Genomic DNA, 20,907 nt, shown 5'->3' with positions numbered 1-20,907 from the left:
GATGAGGACCAGCCATATTCCTTTAGAACATCCACCCAGACTAGATGTGATATCATTCTGGGAAACAGGGACATTTGTGGGGGTCTCTGGATGTATCAACCTACACCCCCTCTTTCTGTTAAGGGGTGGTAGTATCTTAAATGGGACTTGTATTGACACATCTGGCAATGGTATGAATGTGAATATAGTTAAATTTCCCAAATTATTTTGGGGCCTACCCCAGTGTAGGATTATGTTGGGCCCAAAATCTCTCTTCCCAAAGCTTCTTGGAAAGGTGGGATGCAGGGAGTTTAACTGTGTTTATTACACACCGTGCCTGGCAGGTGTAAGGCTATAGGGAAGCACTGATGCACTGCTTGGGGGTGGGAAAGCTCAGTCTGAGTTGTAGGAAAGCCAGAGGCTGGCTTGGGAGTCCCAGGGCCTTCGAAGAGGCTGGGGCCATATGGTTCTCAGACCTTTGGACACTGAAGTGCTGCTGGGAGCTTCTGAAGAGCAGAGACTGGATTTGGGTGCCTGTGGGCTGTGTCTAGCCCAGGGCTAGGGTGGGGAGAAAGGGAGGATCTGGCTTGTCCCACGGGGAAATTCCTTGGCTTGGTGGCAGTTGTGGCTAAGAATATAGAGAGGCCTTCTACAGGAGATTAGAATGTTGTTCTGTAGGCAAAGTCCTTCTCCATGGCTCCCCATGGAAGATCTCAATGAAAAGAGATAGTAGTCCATGGTTCTGAGACATTTATTGTCATGATGGAAAGTTGATGTATAAAACCACACTCCACTTCTCAGGGTGGGCCTGAGATTAAATATCTTTTGCAGGGAATATCTGGGAAGGAAAGCATATTGGCAACACTCTCTGGACCTCTACATACCTTGTTTGCATGGACATCTTTGTCTTGAGCTTATGTGACCATAGGTCACATCTCTTTTCCTATTGTCTTGATCCGAGATGTTAGGGATGTCTCATGTACATGTGGAAGGGTTTGGGGTGTTGCCCTTACATGACCGATGGCCACAAATCTATGAGGAGTTGAGGCTACGTGACAGAGGCTTGGTGCCAGGAGCAGGAAAATTTCTTACCATTCCTCCAGGGCTTCAAGCCTTCAGGTCAAGCAAGGACCAGTCTTTCCCTCACAGTCCACTGCTCCTCACTCCAGTATGTCTTCACACCCTTACCCCCATTCTCCTTTCTTCTAACAAATGCTTTTGACCTCCAAGAAGTGCTAAACTGTTTTCTACCATGACATCTAATGACATTCTGGTCCAACCAAATTGGCCATCTTCCTATGTGAACCTGTTGCGATATGGATACCTATGACTAATGCAACTCATTTCCATGCTATCACTTTGATGTCTAAAACTGACTTACAACCCCTACAACAGGTCAAATAAGATTTTGGCATCACTGTGTCCACAATTAGCACCATCTTGGCAGCTGTAGTGGGGGCAACTACAACAACAGTGCCTATGAAAACAGTGGAAACATTAGACAGAGTAAAATTTCACTCTGTTGATGCCCTCCAGGTATAGGACATGCATAATTATCTTTACTAGGTCATCCATATTTTATAACAGGTTGACTTGTTGAGATGGTACAGGATATGTCTCTTCTTGTCTGTGACCCTAGGTTTAGGGCTTTCTACCTGGCCCCCTACCACGTACATAATTTCACCTCAGATAGGTTGAAGTTGGTCTATATATCAAGAAGACATGGTCCACTATGTCTCTCAATTATTCTATAATCTTCAGGGAACAAATAGTTAAACTTCACTAGACCTCCAGCTATGTCCTTGAAATGAGCTTTATTATTAAAGTATGAGACCTTAAAGTAAAGACTTTAAAAGGATCTTTAACCCCTCTTGGATGGACATTTACACAATATTAGGGGGTGTTTGGTTAGTAATCCTTCTCTATAAGTGTCTTATGCAGCATATGTTGCTTCAGTGTTCCATCAATAAGACCATGCTCCAAGTGTTGATGGCCCTGAACACGGCATGCCTCCTGAGGTTATAGATACAAAGGCCTCTGAATAGGCTTACCTACTCCACCTGGGCATGTTCTCCAGGGAGGCTGATCTTCCAAAGCCTGTAGTGAATGACTGGAAAGACCCCAATAGCTGGGGCAACCTAAGACAGGCATAGTTCCTTATGCTGGTTGCCCCCTGAGGTGGAGTCAACAAGGTCAGAGCATAGAACTCTGGCTCCCACTGAGCTGGCAACTTTTAAAAGAAAAAGGGTGGATATGTAGAAGGAGTGAGTCAGCATGTTCTGACTAGTAGTGTGCAATAGCCCACAGAGGTACAGCTGGCACATCCACATTTATGAACCCCATAGACTTTCTGATACCTGGGGATGAACAAAGACAGAGCTTATGACCAGAGCAGACAATTGGCTGGTACCAGCTATGTGGAACAAGCATTTACAGACTGAGGGGACATGGACAGATTGCATAAAGGCACTCCCCACTACTACAATAAATGAGTCTGCTTCTATTTCTCACCTGGTCCCCAGGGGTTCTTTCATTGATTCCATTCCTTATCAACTACCCCCAACTACCATGCTAAGGGGCTTAGGGCTAGGTAGGGCAACAGTAAAGTCATTATTATACAGAATTCTTCTGGTATCAGATGGGAGAAGATATAGAGATCTATACATAAACATTATGTAGAAAGAGTTTAAGTTGGCAGCCTCCACTGGGTTCCTCACTTCAGAGATGGGGTAACCCTCTTTAGGGTGAGGAAAGACTGTAGGAATAAAAGGGGATGGAATACACCAGGAGAACACAGTCCCACACTAACAACTAAGCAATGGTTTACATGGGCTCCCACAGTCTGAAAAGTCAAGCAGGGGTTCTGCATTGGTCTCTACTAGGTCATCTGTCTATATGTTAGGGCTGTTATCTTGGTGATTTTGTGGGGCTCCAAACAGTGTGATCAGGTTTATCTCTGAGTCTTTTTCCAGCTCTTAAGAGTCTTTTCCTTTTATTGTGTTGTCTTAGCCATCCTTGATATGAGGGATCTTATCTTTTCTTACTGTATCTTGTATTGTGATGTTTATTTGTCCTCTTTTGGAGGCCATCTCTTTTCAGCAGAGGAAAGGGAGAAGTATATTTGGGGAAGAAGCATAGAGATGTGGAGGAAGGGGAAACTCTGGCTGGCATGTATAGTATGAGAGAAAAATCTATTTTCCATAATAATAAAAAGAATGTAAGGAACAGAATCTGATAAAACATTGGCTTTTACTTAATGATTACTTAGATTCACTCTATTAATTAATTAATTAATTAATTAATTAATTAATGTGACAGGGTTTCTCTGTATAGCCCTGGCTGTCCTGGAACTCATTCTTTAGACCAGGCTGGCCTTGAACTCAGAGATTTGCCTGCCTTTGCCTTCCGAGTGCTGGGATTAAAGGTGTGTGTCACTATGCCCAGCAGAATCACACATTTAAGGCAGAGGATGGCATAATTGGATCTCCAAGGTCCCCTTTCCCAATTGAACTACTTTTTAAAACTCCCTTTTGCAGATGGGAATAGTATGTATTATGTACTTGTATGTGGGTTCCCTAGGAAGGATAAATTTTGTAATATTAATAGCAGTATATTCACTAAATAAATTTAAGTAAAAATCCCAGAGTTGCCATTATAAAGGTATTTTCTTGATAAGAACGTTTATAAGGGCCTCCTTTATATCTCTGTTCCTCAGGCTATAGATGAAAGGGTTTAGCATGGGAGTCACCACTGTGTACATCATGGCAATAGAAGCCTCCTTTGCTGTAAAGTTATTATCTGATGGACATAAGTAGAGACCAATAATTGTCCCATAGAATAGTGACACCACAGTCAGGTGGGAGCCACAGGTAGAGAAGACCTTGTATATGGCCCGAGTAGAAGAAGCCTTTAGAATAGAGAAGATAATTTGTACATAGGACACAACAATGAGTAAGAATGGAATGACCATAAGGGGCCCTCCCAAGATAAATATCATAAGTTCATTTATATAAATATCAGAGCAGGCCAACTTGAACAGGGCAGACATGTCACAGAAAAAGTGACGGATCATGTTGTCCTCACAGAATGACAACCTAGCCAAGAGTAGAGTGTGCAACATGGAATACAGCATGTTAAATACCCAGGATATCATCACTGCACACACACAGAGCTTGAGACTCATGATGCTGGTGTAGTGAAGGGGAAGGCAGATGGCCACATAGCGGTCATAGGCCATGACCACAAGCAGGAAGATTTCCAGGCCTCCAAAAAGAACAAAAAAGTACATTTGTGTCAGGCAACCTGCATAGGTGATGGATGTGTCCTGGCTCTGCATGTTCTGCAGCAACTTGGGCATTGTGACAGAGGAAAAGCAGAGATCAGAGAAGGACAAGTTGCTGAGAAAGAAGTACATGGGTGTGTGGAGATGAGAGTCCAGTCGAATGAGGATGATGATGATGAGGTTCCCCAGGATGGTGGTGAGGTACATTGCCAGGAACAGGACAAAGAAGAGTTCCTGGTGCTCTGCGGGGATAGGCAGGCCCAGGAGGAGGAACTGGCTGAAGAGAGTTTGGTTGCTCTTTATCATTCTTCCTCTCCAGTATCCTAATGAGAAATCATCAGATTCTTTAAAATAAAAAAATCAACATATATCTAGGGAACATATTCTACAACAATGGAGCTGACCATATTTGTAGAAATTATAATTTCAAAACACCAAATGTCTGTACTCATTAAAATTACTAATGATTTTTCTTACATTTTCTTTAAAATATATGCATCTCTAATTCTTTCCTAAATAGTTCTATGCACTTATACTGAGATGGAAAAGTGGACTAATTTTTCTCTCTCTTGTTTCAAGTTCATGTCCATCTTCTCCTGTCTCCTGATCCTTCTCTTCTTCCTGTTGTTTTTAACTTGGTCTGTGCAATTTTATACTTTGTTTTTTTTAATGAATTTGAGTTATGTTGCCAACACAATTTAATATAAATTTTAAGAAAATCTCATATACTAAAAAATGTTATATTATAAGTTCAAAATCAGACTTGCATGTCCCTGTAACATACAGATTTCTGCTTCACTGTTAACAATCATCTCCCTTCCATTGCATGTATGACAGGCATGAAGCTCAAAAGCCCCAACTGAAATTCATGGTGTCACTTTATTATTTCTGAAAGCATTCCTTGTTCCCCTACCATTCCAGTCTCCATAGAACCACACACACACAAAAAAAAACCAATATGATTTTCATCCTAAATCTGTGATTTTAGATCCATTCACTCTTTTCTTAATTTGAACTGCTGTTGCATATTCTACAAGTCTCTTCTCCATTCTCCTATTCCATCCATTCCTCTATGTGTGATTTTATTCATTTATCAGGACACACCTTGTCTTTACTGGAATATAGAAGTAGACTCAGTTCATGCCCATCTTCTCTTGTCTCCTGATCCTTCTCTTCTCCTTCAACATGCATCATTTACTCTGTGGCATTTTAACAGAGGAGTTCCTTCACATTTTTTTGATTAATTATTTATGTTAGCACTCTTGCTATGTGGATAAGAACAAGGCTCCTATTTGGGACACAAATTCTCTTTTGTCATATCACAGGTGATAGTTGTACATCCCACATGGTCCCACATGCTTTCCTTTTATCATTCAATGCTGGGGTCAATCTCTTCACAACCCACATTTTAGAGTTGCTTGTTTTCTGCCTCTCACTTCTTCCCTTCTGTTTCCCTTTCATTTGGTTCATCCTCACTCACATGTAATGGTTATTGCTTATCACATACATAACTAAACTTACCCTCTCCTCTCGTACTATTTGATACCTTCAACCATGCTTCATAGCGTCCTATACTTACATCCCATGTACTTAATACTGTGATTATGGCTTTAAACTATCTTCCCATCGGTTGTAAAGTTTATGCAGGAAAGGTCACAAATGCCTTCATTCTATTTGGTTATTTACAATCATTCATAATCTCCAACTAGGGTCAATACCTATCATGTTGCATGTATTTGGCCAGTGAAAATTTGTTACCTGCAGCTCAAACTGATACAGATTAATTCAACCTCAAAGGTAGATAAAATTACCATTTAAATATAAATACTTGAATACTTAACACTAAATTTTACACTCTATAATGAGTGTGAGAGAGCTAACATGTTTTCAGTGTTAGAGTTAACCATTGGTTTCACTTCTCAGAAGTGCCAATGACTACATATCATATCCATATGCTTTAATCCTCAAAATGTAATTGATCCTGATGTGCAACACAGGATAAAATATTTATAAATAATAACATGAAGAAGCAACAACATTACTCTTGAGTTTTCACTTGAGTTATTCCTCAGACATTTATTCTATGTATAAATATAATATATATTATGGTTAATTTAATTTATGCATCAAATGGGTTAAGTCCAATGGTAGTTTTTAAATAAGTTTAATTGATATCCAGATATGCAGATGTTTTCTAAATGTCATTAAAATGTGTGAGCTTTGAGTAAAAAAGGAGCACTCCATCACATGATGAGCTTCATACAATCAGAATAAGGGTTTTGGTGAAAAAATATATTTCTTCATAGAAAAAGTTTGCATCTTCTTCCTTAGATACAATTCTCTAACCTCTACTGTTCTCAGGGATTCCAATGTCAGTCTGTATAGAAGTCATATGCATGGGTGAACACACACACACACAAACACACACATACACACACACACACACACAGAGACACACACACACTATGATTCTTGACAACACTGGATAATTTGAAACTATGATGCATCTCAAAATAACAAAACAGGAGAAACATCAATAAATCTCAGTAAGATTTCTGAAAAGTTATAATCTAGGGTGAATGCTTGTGTCTTCACAGACTGATAGTGTTTTAGTCCAGCTGCATTCAGAGCTTGCACACTTAAAACATAGTGGATAAACATTACAGCAGGAAAATCATATAGCAAAAAATGTCATGCAGCATTTAAAAAGATGCTCTTCTTGTGTATCTCAGCCTTGTTTAAAGAGAGAATTCAGACTCTCCTTCCTGAGCACTGAAATGAAAGGAACGTGCCAGCAAGTCCAGTTTCTGCTTCTCCAGTAAATGAACAGTGACTTTGTGTTATATGTGCAAACAAAGATCAGATTTCAGAGAAACGACTGTCAATTGTTACCACTAATGGACAAATGGGCTTTATACCTTCTTTAGATGTTAAAACCACAGTCCTCAAATTAAACAGCACAGGGAAATCACAAGAAATATGTTTCTAACATTTGCTACATCTGTGCTTCATCTTGTATTCTGTAGAATCACTGTGTTTTGATGAGTAGTTCTCATTCTACGTTTACTTGAACACCTAGATGATATAAATGTCACCTTTGATGGACTGTATTTAGAGGTAATATCATACAATACCAGTAACATAGATGTTTGTGAACTCATGAAGATAAAATTAATCATCATCATGGAGAGGACATTGGTAAGAGTTTGTTAAGTTCCCACAGGATAAAGTATAGAAAACTACCCTTTAGCACAACAGCAGTGAACTCCATTTCACAGGGCTGCTCTTGTGATGAAATGGTTTAATACTGAAAGAAAAAAATATGGTCAATAATTGTAATGAACCCACCAATACGAAAGAGGTTACATGAGGACCATGAGACAAAAATAGTTTTTACAGTATGAGGAAGTCTTGAAGACAGAGAATAGAAGTATTTATCATACCCGAAAAACTGTCCTGCATCATGCTGGAAATTCATGTAGATTCACAGAAACACACCTGCTTATTTTTTGACTATACTTAGCTCTCCTGAGGCTGAGTCCAAGTTTCTGATTGATGATCCTGCTCACCATCATTTTATTTGCAGACACAGGGCTCACAGACTCTGTACTCATCACCTATCTGCACCATCCCTGCATATATCCATCCCCCTGCCATCCGTGGGCTTCAAGTGCCCAGTATCCTGGAGGAGTTCAGATCCTGTATAACTCACTACGTAAGGCATAGTAATTAATTAGGACCTCTCTCAGACTAATTTACTACAGGGATCCCTAGTGGAGACCAATTATGGCCATTGATCACTATTTCCTGAACTTAGTAAAAGGTAAAATTTAAGGACGATAAGTAAAACTCAGTAAAAAATCGCACCAATAAGAAAGCCTAAAAGCCTGGAAAGATGCATAGTCATTCCATACTCAGATAATGAACTTGGCTTTTACTTGACTGGAGCTCACTTTGTTAGCAGTGAAAGAGGAGAAAGGTAACTGCACACCATCCCAAATTATCAGGAATTTTCCTGATTATAAATAACTTAAAGTGTTTCACTCACCACAAAAATTTACCCAAACACTACTTGTTTTTACATTTTTGAATGTGAGGCTAGTCTTTAATGGCCAAGCTATGTCTACAGCTCATCTTAGAGTTGGTTTAAAGCAGCATGAGATCATAAAAAAAAAATCACACTCACTGTGAAGCTTCTGAAGGACAACATGTCAATTCAACATAAGAGAAGACCCAAAAGAAGAGAGTGCAGACATGCATCTTTCTGAAAAAATTTAAACTTCATCACCCAACATTCTAGCTGTGCCCATATGTGAAAAGGGAAGGAATATAGCAAGAAGATGTCATGTTTAGGTCTTCCTCAATGGAACAGAAAAGTAGTCCATGTTCTTTATGTCAGTTCACTCATTTTGCCTTCTCACCTCTCTGTGAGAGCATTAATTGTACCTACTACAGTCATTATCAAACCCCTCTCCATCTATGTGTGATTACTTAGTAATTCCATGTTGAGTGGGTTGACAATAAATCAAGGTTTGTCTGTGTAATTCTATGTGCTAATAATCTATTTTCAACTTCTACCTAGTGCCCTAGTACAGATATGTCCTGGTCAACAGTGAATAATTTCTCTTGCAAATTCTTGTTGACATTTGCTCTCTTGATGATGGCCTTTTTTAATTGAGTGAAATGGAACTCAAGTTAATTTTCATTTTGATTACCTTAAGGTGAAGGATGTTGAATACTTGAAAAACTGTGTATTGGCCACTTGCGCATCTCCTTTTGAGAACTCTCCATTTAGTCTTTTATCTATTTTTATTCAGTTTATTATTTTCTCATTCTTCATATTTTTGAGTTGCTGTGTATTCTGGATGTTAATCTCCTGTCAGGTATGCACCTGCCAAAGATTTTTCGCACTATGAAGGCTGTATTTTCTTTCTTTTATTTTGCTCATTTATACATATTATTTTTATTTTTAAAGTACCCACTTTACATCCTGCTCACTTCACCCCTTCCAGTCGCTCCCAGCCTCACCATGCAGCAGTCCTTACCCCCATAATCTCTCCCCTTCTCCTCTGTGCATGTTGAAGCCCCCTACAAATCCCATCATGCTGGTACATCAAGTCTCTGAGAGGCTTGTGCATCCTTTCCCACTGAGGCTAGACAAGGAAACCTAGCTAGAAGAACATATTCTACAGAGAGGCAAAAGGTTTTGTTCCACTTATTCGGGACCCACATGTAGACCAAGCTGCATATCTGCTAATTATGTACAGGGAAGCTTATGCCCAGTCCATGTATGTTCTTTGATTGGTAGTTCACTCTCTGAAAGCCCCAAGGGTCCAGATTAGTTGACTGTGTTTGTCTTCCTGTAGAGTTTCTATCTTGTTAGATACCAAAATCCCTGTTCTTCCATAAAGTCCCCAAGCTCGAGGTGGCTTGTAAGAGAACTACAAAGAGTGAGGCTGAATTCTTTGCTTGATATTTATAATTATTGTATCAATTTTGAAGAAGAGGACTGTATAAGTTACTCTTTTCTGAGATGAATGCTTTTCAAAATAATCATAGCTAATGAACCAGAATCTTATCCTCACTTAATGTCTGTGCCACCCTCCAAGTAGAACCATTGTTCATTGAAACAGTCTCTTCATGGAGAGAGCATCTTAATACACACACCACTTCTCTTCTCTTCTCTTCTCTTCTCTTCTCTTCTCTTCTCTTCTCTTCTCTTCTCTTCTCTTCTCTTCTCTTCCCTTCCCTTCCCTTCCCTTCCCTTCCCTTCCCTCTCCCTCTCCCTCTCCCTCTCCCTCTCCCTCTCCCTCTCCCTCTCCCTCTCCCTCTCCCTCTCCCTCTCCCTCTCCCTCTCCCTCTCCCTCTCCCTCTCCCTCTCCCTCTCCCTCTCCCTCTCCCTCTCCCTCTCCCTCTCCCTCTCCCTCTCCCTCTCCCTCTCCCTCTCCCTCTCCCTCTCCCTCTCCCTCCCCTCCCCCTCCCCTCCCCCTCCCCTCCCCCTCCCCTCCCTTCCCTTTTCCCTTCCCCCTCCCCCTCCCTCTCCCCTCCCCCTCCCCTCCCCCTCCCCCTCCCCTCCCCTCCCCTCCCCCCTCCCCTCTCCCTCCCCTCCCCCTCCCCTCCCCTCCCCTCTCCTCTCCTCTCCTCTCCCAAATAGATTGTATCAGAAAAAATTTTCTCTTGTTATATAATAATCAAACAACCAAAATCACAAAACAAAGAAAGAACATTAAAAGCAGTAATGAAAAAAGGTCAAGTAACATATAAAGGCAGACCTATTAGAATTACAACAGACTTCTTACCAGAAACTATGAAAGCCAGAAGATCTTAGGCAGACATCATACAGACCAAAAGAGAACAAAAATGCCAATATATACCCAACAAAATTCTCAATAACCATAGATGGAGCAACCAAGATATTCTGTGATAAAATCAAATTCACACAATATCTTTCCACAAATCCAGCCCTTCAAAGGATAACAAATGGAAAAACTTCAACATAAGGAGGGAAATTACACCTTAGAAAAAGCAAGAAAATAATCCTCTTTTAACAAACCAAAAAGAAGATAACCACAAAAAATATAATTCCATCTCTAACAACAAAAATAACAGGAAGCAACAATCTTTTTTCCTTAATATCTCTTTATATCAATGGACTCAATTCCCCAATAAAAAGACATAGATTAACAGACTGGATAAGTAAAAAGGACCCAAAATTTTACTGCATAAAGGAAACCCACCTCAGAAACAAAGACAGATACTATCTCAGAGTAAAAGGCTGGAAAACAATTCTCCAAGCAAATGGTTCCAAGAAACAAGCTGGAGTAGCCTTTCTAACATTGAATAAAATCAACTTCCAACCTAAAGTCATCAAAAAAAAGATGAGGAGGACACTTCACATCAAAGGAAAAATCTATGAAGGAGAACTCTCTATTCTGAATATCTATGCTCCTAACAGGAGGACACCCACATTCATCAAAGAAACTTTACTAAAGCTCAAAGCACACATTGCACCACACACAATAATAGTGGGAGACTTCAACACCACACTCACAGCAATGGACAGATCGGGGAAACAGAAATTAAACAAAAGAAACTGTGAAACTAACAGAAGTTATAAAACAAATTGATTTAACAGATATCTACAGAACATTTTATTCTAAAACAAAAGAATATACCTTCTTCTTAGCACCTTATGGTACCTTATCCAAAACTGACTATATGATTGGTGTCCCAAAATAGGCCTCAACAGATACAAGAAGATTTCCATAATCCAATGCATCCCATCAGATCACCACAGTCTAAGGCTGGTCTTCAAGAACAACATAAACAATAAAAGCCCACATATATTTGGAAGCTGAACAACACTACTCAATGATAACTTGGTCAAGGAAAAAATAAAGAAAGAAATTAAAGAATTTTTAGATTTTAATGAAAATGAAGCCTCATCATACTCAAATTTATGGGAGACAATGAAAGCAATCCTAAGAGGAAAACTTGTGGGGCAATGGGCTCTGCACAGACAGCATGATCTCCAGTAGAGCCTAGGTCTTGAACCCAGTTGGGACCCGGTCGGTGGTAATTTCCACCTACATGCAACAGAAGGGTCCTGTTGAAGTTACTGCCTACACAGTTCCCACAGGAGAGGCATGTGGCTATCAGTCAAGTAGACAATGCCCCAAGCTTCTGGCATTCTGGCAGGAACTCCTTTGCACAGTTACCTATCAACAGAAAGATAGCAAAGCTCTTTGGTCCCTCCTCTTTCTCTTAGGCTTTCACCTTTCTTCCTCTCTAACTCTCTTTCTCTTGTTCCCTTCCCCACCTCTCCATGTGGCCATAGCTGGTCTCTCTCTCTCTTTCTCCCTTCTCTCTTTCCCCCTGCCTTTCTACAATAAAGCTCTAAAACCAGACTGTCTTTGATCATGAAGGCCTGCCGTGTTTGAACGATGTGATAGGCTTTCTCCTAATGAGCAGCATCTAACCTCCCATCAGAAGTCCTTCCTGTGTTCCAGCCATGGTGTGGACTAAGGAATCTTGCCTGCATGGTAACCATCCAGTGCCCCCTCTCCCTTGCCTTTTCTTTCCTTATATCCAGGGCCTAGTGCTGCCCTGGGGCCCCTATTCTGTTCTCAGCACCTCCACCATATTCAGTGTGGGATGCTGGAGTCTGAGAACCTGGTACCTGGGGCTGCCCCTTGTTCACCATGCTTTATGTGGGGTCCGTGGCCTAACACAGCCAGATGCCCACCCAGGGCTGCATGGAAAGCATCCAGAAGTCCTCCCGTGTCTGCCTGCCCACAGTACCAGAACTCTGGCATGACATGGGCACTCTCTCACTCCCCTCTTTCCACAACACCCATGGCCCCACAAAAACTCACAGCTCTGAGTTCCTACAAAAAGAAACTGGAGAGAGCATACACTATCATCTTGACAGTACATCTGAAAGTGCTAGAAAAAAGAAGCAAATTCACCCAAGAGGAGTACATGGCAGGAAATAATCAAACTCAGGGCTGAAATCAACCGAGTGGAAACAAAAAGTACTATTCAAAGTATCACCCAAACCAGGTGGTGGTTCTTTGAGAAAATCAACAAAATAGATAAACCATTAGCCAGACTAACCCGAGGACACAGAGACAGTATCCGAATTAACAAAATAAGAAATGAAAAATGAGACATAACAACAGAATCTGAGGAAATCCAAAGAGTCATCAGATCCTACTACAAAAGCCTATATTCAAGAAAACTGGAAAATCTGGATGAAATGGACAATTTTCTAGACAGAAACTAGGTACTAAAATTAAATTAGAATCAGATAAATGATCTAAACAATGCCATGTCCTCTAAAGAAATAGAAACACTCATTAGTAACCTCCCAACCAAAAAAAGACCAGGAACAGAAGGATTTAGTGCACAGTTGTATTTGACCTTCAAAGAAGACATAGTACCAATACTCCTTAAACCATTCCACAAAATAGAAACAGAAGGTACTCAACCCAATTCTTTCTATGAAGCCACAATTACTCTGATATCTAAACCACACAAAGACCCAACTAAGATAGAGAGCTTCAGACCAATTTCCCTTATGAATATCGATGCAAAAATAATAAAATTCACACAAGCTGAATCCAGGAGCACATTAAAATAATCATCCGTCATGATCAAGTAGGCTTCATCCCAGGGATACAGGGATGGTTCAATATACAGAAATCCATCAATGTAATCCACCATATAAATAAACTCAAAGAAAAAAAAACATATGATCATCTCATTAGATGCTGAGAAAGCATTTGACAAAATCTAATATCCATTCATGATAAAAGTCTTGGAAAGATCAGGAATTCAAGGCCCATACCTAAATATAATATGCTACAATTGCTAAAGCAATATGCTACAAACCAGTAGCCAACATCAAACTAAATGGAGAGAAAGATGATGCAATCCAACTGAAATCAGAAACTAGACAAGGATGCCCATTCTCCCTCTACCTATTCAATGTAGAAAAAAGTCCTAGCCAGAGCAATTAGACAACAAAAGGAGTTCAAATGAATAAAAATTGGGAAGGAAGAAGTCAAAACCTCACTATTTGCAGATGATATGATAATATACTTAAGTAACTCTCAAAATTTCATCAGAAAACTCCTAAGCCTGATAAACCACTTTGACAAAGTGGCTGTATATAAAATTAACTCAAACAAATCCATGGCTTTCCTCTACTCAAAGGATAAACAGGATGAGAAAGAAATTAGGGAAACAACCCTTCACAATAGTCACAAATAATATAAAATACCTTGGTGTGACTCTCACTAAGCAAGTCAAACTTATGTATGATAAGAACGTCAAGTCTCTGAAGAAAGAAATCTAAGATGATCTCTGAAGATGGAGAGATCTCCCATGCTCATGAATTGGCAGGATAAATATAGTAAAAATGACCATCTTGTTGAAAGCAATCTACAGATTCAATGCAATCCCAATCAAAATTCCAATTCAATTCTTCACTGAGTTAGAAAGGGTACTTAGCAAATTCATATGGAATAACAAAAAAACCTAGGAGAGCAAGAAATATTCTCAACAATAAAAGAACCTCTGGTGGAATCACCTTCCCTGACCTCAAGCTGTGCTACAGAGCAAATGTGATACAAACTGCATGGTACTGGTACAGTGATAGTCAGGTAGATCACTGGAATAGGATTGAAGACCCAGAAATGAACCCACACACCTATGGTCACTTGATCTTTGATAAAGGAACTAAAACCATCTAGTGGAAACAAGACAGCATTTTCAACAAATGGTGCTGGATCAACTGTAGGTTAGCATGTATAAGAATGCAAATCTATCCATTCTTATCTCCTTGTACAAAGTTCAAGTCTAAGTGGATCAAGGCCCACCACATAAAACCAGATACACTGAAATGAATAGAAGAGAAAGTGGGGAAGAGCCTCAATCTCATAGGCACTTGGGAAAAGTTCCTCAACAGAACACCAATGATTTATGCTCTAAGATCAACAATAGACAAATGGGACCTCATAAAATTGCAGAGCTTCTGTAAGGCAAAGATATTGTCAATAAGATTAAAAGGCAACGAACAGATTGGGAAAAGATCTTTACCAATCCTACATCTGATAGAGGGCTAATGTCCTATATACACAAAGAATTCAAGACTTTAGACTCTAAAGAACGAAATTAACCTATTAAAAACAGGGCTCAGAGCTAAACAAAGAATTGTTAACTGAAATACCGAATGGCAGAGAAGCACCTAAAGAAATGTTCATCATCAGGGAAATGCAAATGAAAACAACCCTGAGATTCCACCTCACACCAGTCAGAATGGTGAAGATCAAAAATTCAGGTGACAGCAGATGCTGGCCAGGATGCGGAGAAAGAGGAACACTCCTCCATTGCTGGTGGGATTGCAAGCTGTTACAACCACTCTGGAAATCAGTTTGGCAGTTTCTCAGAAAACTGGATATAATATTACCCGAGGACCCACTAATACCAATCTTGGGTACATTCCCAGAAAATTCTTCAACATGTAATAAGGACACATGCTCCATTATGTTCATATCATCCTTATTTATAATAGCTAGTAGCTGGAAAGAACACAGATGTTCTTCAACAGAGGAATGGATACAGAAAATGTGGTACATTTACACAATGGATTAATACCCAGCTATTAAAAACAATGATTTTATGAAATTCTTAGGCAAGTGGATGGAACTAGAAAATATCATCCTGAGTGAAGTAACCCAATCACAAAAGAACACATATGATATGCACTCACCGATAAGTGAATATTAGCCCAGAAGCTTGGAATTCCCAAGATACAATTCACAGACCACATGAAACTCAAGAAGAATGAAAACCAAAGTGTGGATACTTTGATCCTTCTTAGAAGGGGGAACAAAATACCTATGGAAGGAGTTACAGAGAGAAAGTGTGAAGCAGAGACTGAAGGAATGACCTTCCAGAGACTGCCCCACCTGGAGATCCATCCCATATACAATCACCAAACCCTGAAAAATTTTTGGATGCCAACAAGTGCTTACTGATAGAAGCGTTTTATAGCTGTCTCTGGAGAGGCTCCACTAGTGCCTGACAAATATAGAGGTATATCCTCTCAGCCTACCATTGTACTGAGCACCGGTTTCCCATTGAAGGAGCTAGAGAAAGTATCCATGGAGCTGAAGGGGTTTGCAGCACCATAGGTGGAACAACAATATGAACTAACCAGTACCCCCAGAGCTCCCAGGGACTAAATTGCCAACCAAAGAGTACACATGGCTCCAGCTGCGCATGTAGCAGAGCATGGCCTAATCAGCCATCAATTGGAGGAGAGGCCCTTGTCCTGTGGAGTCTCTATGCCCCAATGTAAGGAATGCCAAAGCCAAGAAGCAGAAGTGAGTGGGTTGATGAGCAGGGGGCGTGGGGGATGGGATAGGGGGTTTTCAGAGGGAAAACCAAGATAGGGGACAAGATTTTAAATGTAAACCAAGTAAATATCAAATAGGAAAAAAATAAAATCTCATTTATAACAACTTAAAAATTTAAGTGATGAGCGACCTCAAAAATGAAATTTTGAAACACTGAAGTAAGAAAGCCGGAGTAACCAATATTTATCTAATTGGACTTAGGTTCTGCTCAATAGGAAGTAAATTATGCTGGGTACTCTAAAACTTAACAATGCCTCTATGGCAGGTGAGATCATGGATCCTAGAGGAGGACCTACTAGTTCACTTTCCTAAACTAGTATATTTTCTAACTGCGTTAAAAATACATATCCTTATAACCACAGATAAGTGTTGCTGAGGTACCCCATCAAAGAAGCTTCAAAAATGCAGCAGACAGAGAATATAATAGAAACCCATCACTTGTCAAAATTCAGAGAACATGAGCATGGCATATTCAAACTTTTCATATAAATCTACAACACAATTCCTATATCCCAGGTTCAGAAAGCATTGTAGCAAAGTGGATGGAAAAATGGTAAGTGTTAGAAGACTAAGGCATCTGCCACAGGATAGTGTTTTCCACATATGACAGAGATGCTGTACCTAGGAAATCTTGCAAAATGACAGTACTAGCTGACATGCTAACATGGATTGGGGAAATCTCATAAGGTCCCACTCCATGTGGACAGCTCTAGACAACTAATGACTGCTGAGAGAGGGAAGATCATTTTTTGCCATGTATGAGCCCCTGATGAATTCATTATCCAGTCCAAAATTTACAGCTCTAAGCATATATATGTTTGATCTACTCTAAATGGACTCAGCAGGATACACACATGCGCGCGCACAGACACAGACACACACAGACACACACAGACACACACACATTCTATATAGATAAGAAGAAAGAAGAGGTTATGAATTTGAGAGGGAGTTGGATAAAGTGAGAGGGGTCAGAAATGGAGAAGAAAAACTAAAATGATATAAAATTGTATTGATGTATAAAAATTTTACAAAATATTTTAATCAAAATTAATAAAAATAAGTATTTTTAAAGTAAAGTAAAAAGTGAAGTAAGCAAGGCTCAGTAAAATAAATATTGCACGTTTTCTCATTTGTAGATATTATAATTTAAAATTTTATTTTCTTTTTAATTGTGAATAGGTGTATCTATGTACATATGTGCCATGTGTGTGAATTCCCTGAACATCAGAGCCATCAGATGTCCTTGGACCTGCAGTTACAGGCTTTTTGAACATCGTTATGTGGATCTTTGGAACCAAACTCAGGTCCTTTGCAAGAAAGTACATGCTTTTATCTGCTGAGCCATTTCTCCAGGCCTGATTTTATCTTAGATTATGTTCATCTATCATCTATCATCTATCTATCTATCTATCTATCTATCTATCTATCTATCTATCTATCTATCTATCTATCATCTATCTATCTATCTATCTATCTATCTATCTATCTATCTATCTATCTATCTATCTATCTATCTATGTAACCTTAAACTTTGAAACTGCTATCTGAAGTTAAATAAAACACTTTAAGGTATGAATAAGCACAGGCTGGGACTTTCTGAAAAGGATTCCCATAATGCAGAAAATAATCGCAAGAATTGACAAATGTGATACATGAAATTCAAAACCTTCTGTACAACTAAGAGACAATCTGCAGAGTAAAGCGAAAGTCTACAGAATGGGTGAATCTTTTTCATCTACATATTAAGCCTATGTGACTATCCAAGCTATATAAATAACTGGAAGTAACCAAACATCAAAACCCCAAATAATCTAATCAACAAGTAGCTAATGAATGGATAGGTAAGTCTCATAAGAAAAACACAAAATTGAGAATAAATAGCTGAAAAGATGTTTTTCTGAGTCTGGGTCACCTCAGTTAAAATGACTGTTTCAAACTCTGTGCATTTATCTGCAAATTACATGATTTCATTTTTTCTTAACAGCTGAATAATAGTATACATTTATGTAAATGTCCACATTTTTATTATTCACTCATCAATTGATGGGCATCTAGGAAATTTCCATTTCCTGGCTACTGTACATAGAGCAACAATGAACATGTGTGAGGAGCAAGTATCTCTGTGGTAGGATATAGAGTTCTTTGAAAATATGCCCAGGAAAGATACAAATGGGTAGTATCTATTAATATTTTATTTTAACTTTTTATTGATTCTTTGTGACTTTCACATTATGCACCTCAACCCTGCTCATCTCCCCATCCCTTTGTATCAACCCTCTGCCCATGCAACCTCTCGTCACAAAAGAAAACAGAAAAAAAGGAGTTAAAACAAAACAAATGTCACTCTGTGGAAATTGTAGTTTGTCACAGAGTGTACCCTTTTGTTTACACATCTTGGCTTTCAAATGTTTCTTGGAATGAGTCATTGGTCTGGTTTGAGGACTCTGGCTTCTGCTACACTACCAATACTGGATCCTACATGGACTCCTGGATATCCCGTTCTTGCCCTGTGTCATGGAGATTCTTCAGCCTTGGTTCTGAAGTGCCAGCCCCTTCATATGCTCTCACAGTTCACAGATGGGGTAGATGTTAGGGGGAGTCAACTCAAAGCTTTGGAACTGGATCTGTATTGCAGCTGAGTTGGTCAGTCTATCAGCTTTCTTGCATCCAAACCACTAGGGTGGTCTCCAGCACTGTTTCAGCTAGGTCACCCAATACCACAACCAGCAAAGTATAGAAATAGCTCTCCAGCTCTCATGCTCTTGGGGCCAGTACACTGGTGCTCATGCCAGAAGTCCCAGCTCTACTGTGCTACCCAGATGAGGTGCATGGCCCCTCTCTCATGAATCCTGCAGCCAATGAGGGGCAGAGCCAGCTCTCCTACTGCTGACAGTATCTTGGGGCCATCTCTCCAGCTTCAGGTAGTGAGGAGTGAGGGGGGCATCTTTCCCTAGCCTACACCACCTTATGGCAAAGGGATGACAAGGCAAGCTCTCCCATACTCATGTGCTCAGAGCTGGCTCACCTGTGCCTCCACCACCAGACCCAGTTCTATTTCATGATCATGGTGCTGGGCGTGGTGCAGGGCTTGGTGCAGGGTCTGGTGCAGGACCTTCTCTCTGAAGTGCAGTAGCTGTTGAGGGGTGGGAATTTTTCCAGAGTTCTGAAGGCAGGGAGGGTGTGGCCAACTCTGCACAGCTCTTGAAAGTCACCATTCAGGTGACAGCCCAGATCAGGAATGTTTGAAATGACCTTTTCTGATAACATGAGCCACAAACATTGACACAGACCCACTACTGCTACATGGCCACAGACCTAGACATGGCTGGAGCTTCACTATGGCCTCAGTGACAGGGCAGGCTATTCATCTCAGGCTATTCCCTTCTCTACCCTCAAGTCTCCAGTTTCTTCTCTCTTTATAGTGCTCAATTCATTAAGCTTTTTTTCTCTCCCAACTCTCCACCACATATTTGCACATTATAGTGGCTCCTGTTGCAGATGTGTCCACCCAATGGGCATGTCATTGGGTACCTTCTGCCCACCCTTGATGTATGGCATGATGGTGTTTGACCCTCTACTATTATTATTTCATTATTATCAAATTGTGTTGGGAGCAACACAATGGCAAAGGGGGTGACAAGGCAAGCTCTCACTTATTGCTGGAACAATAAGTGCTTAGTGGCACAAAGTCTTAGCCTCTGTGGGAAAGTACCTTGTCAGCCATATGTGCTTATTTGCACAAAGTTTTGGCCTCTGTGGGAAAGTACTAGCCCAGTTGAGAACAAATAGCTATAGATCTTGTGGACAGGTACTTAGCAATCCATTCTGTTCTGTTCCTCCTCCCGAACTTATTATCTAGCCAATATTCTGCTTTTGGGAACAGGTGCATTCCCGCAGAAATAATGCAATCCTACATCACCCTCCTTATCCCATATCCTGCTTCTATGAGTATATAACCTGTGTGGGAATATTAAAAATTTGTCAGCTTGTTCAGGCCTTCTGACTTGCTGTCTGTTCTTTGTATTTCTTGTCCCTCATTCTCTCCACAGGTGACCTCCCGACCCTGTTTGACTGTCCCGCGGGTCGGCGTAAAATTGTTATATTTTAAAATTTGTTACTAAAAAGTAAATACATCACTTTCCCCTTTCTTTTCCTCCCTCCAATCCACTCTCAAAGCAATAGCCTCTTTTTCTTTTTTATTGTTATTATCTATCTATCTATCTATCTATCTATCTATCTATCTATCTATCTATCTATCTACTTCTGTCTGTCAGTCTCTCTGTTGCGGCCCAACCCAACTGAGCATGGCAGTTCGAGCTGAAAAGAGAGGAAGCTAGACGGGGCGGGAGAAAGAACGAGGCCAAGACGATTTCATGTTCAAGGCCCCCCTTTACTAATTCCAACATTTAGTTATAAAGGAGGGGGGAGGGAACCCGATTTCCCGCCAAGTAACTTGGGGTCCAGTAGCAGGACGAACACATGTGTGCCTCCAAGCAGCAAAGCGACAGGGTCCAGCAGTGGGCATGGCAGAACGAATGAGCAGGAAATTCCACCCTTGAGCAAGCAGGTTCCAGGGTGGGAGAAGGTAGACCACATCTCTCTACCTATCAAAACTATGTAAGCACAACCTGCTGAGCTCATGTTTGTTGCTAGGGTAGATATGGTTTCAAGGCTAACAGTTTTGTATTGGACAGTCAATCAGGGACTCATCTCTGGGAG

General features: G+C 40.3%; 1 protein-coding gene across 1 annotated transcript; it reads right to left on the bottom strand.

Annotated features, from left to right (window-relative positions):
• Positions 1–3,631: 3,631 nt before the first annotated feature.
• On the bottom strand, positions 3,632–4,567 carry LOC110288286 (olfactory receptor 1468-like). Its single transcript, XM_021154676.2, has one exon. The coding sequence runs from the start codon at positions 4,565–4,567 to the stop codon at positions 3,632–3,634; it is 936 nt and encodes a 311-aa protein (XP_021010335.1).
• Positions 4,568–20,907: the final 16,340 nt, after the last annotated feature.

This window comes from Mus caroli, unplaced genomic scaffold, assembly GCF_978045245.1.
Source record: "Mus caroli unplaced genomic scaffold, Mus_caroli_1 scaffold_13, whole genome shotgun sequence".
Lineage (NCBI taxonomy): Eukaryota > Metazoa > Chordata > Mammalia > Rodentia > Muridae > Mus > Mus caroli.
This window is presented reverse-complemented; position numbering and strand designations above follow the sequence as displayed.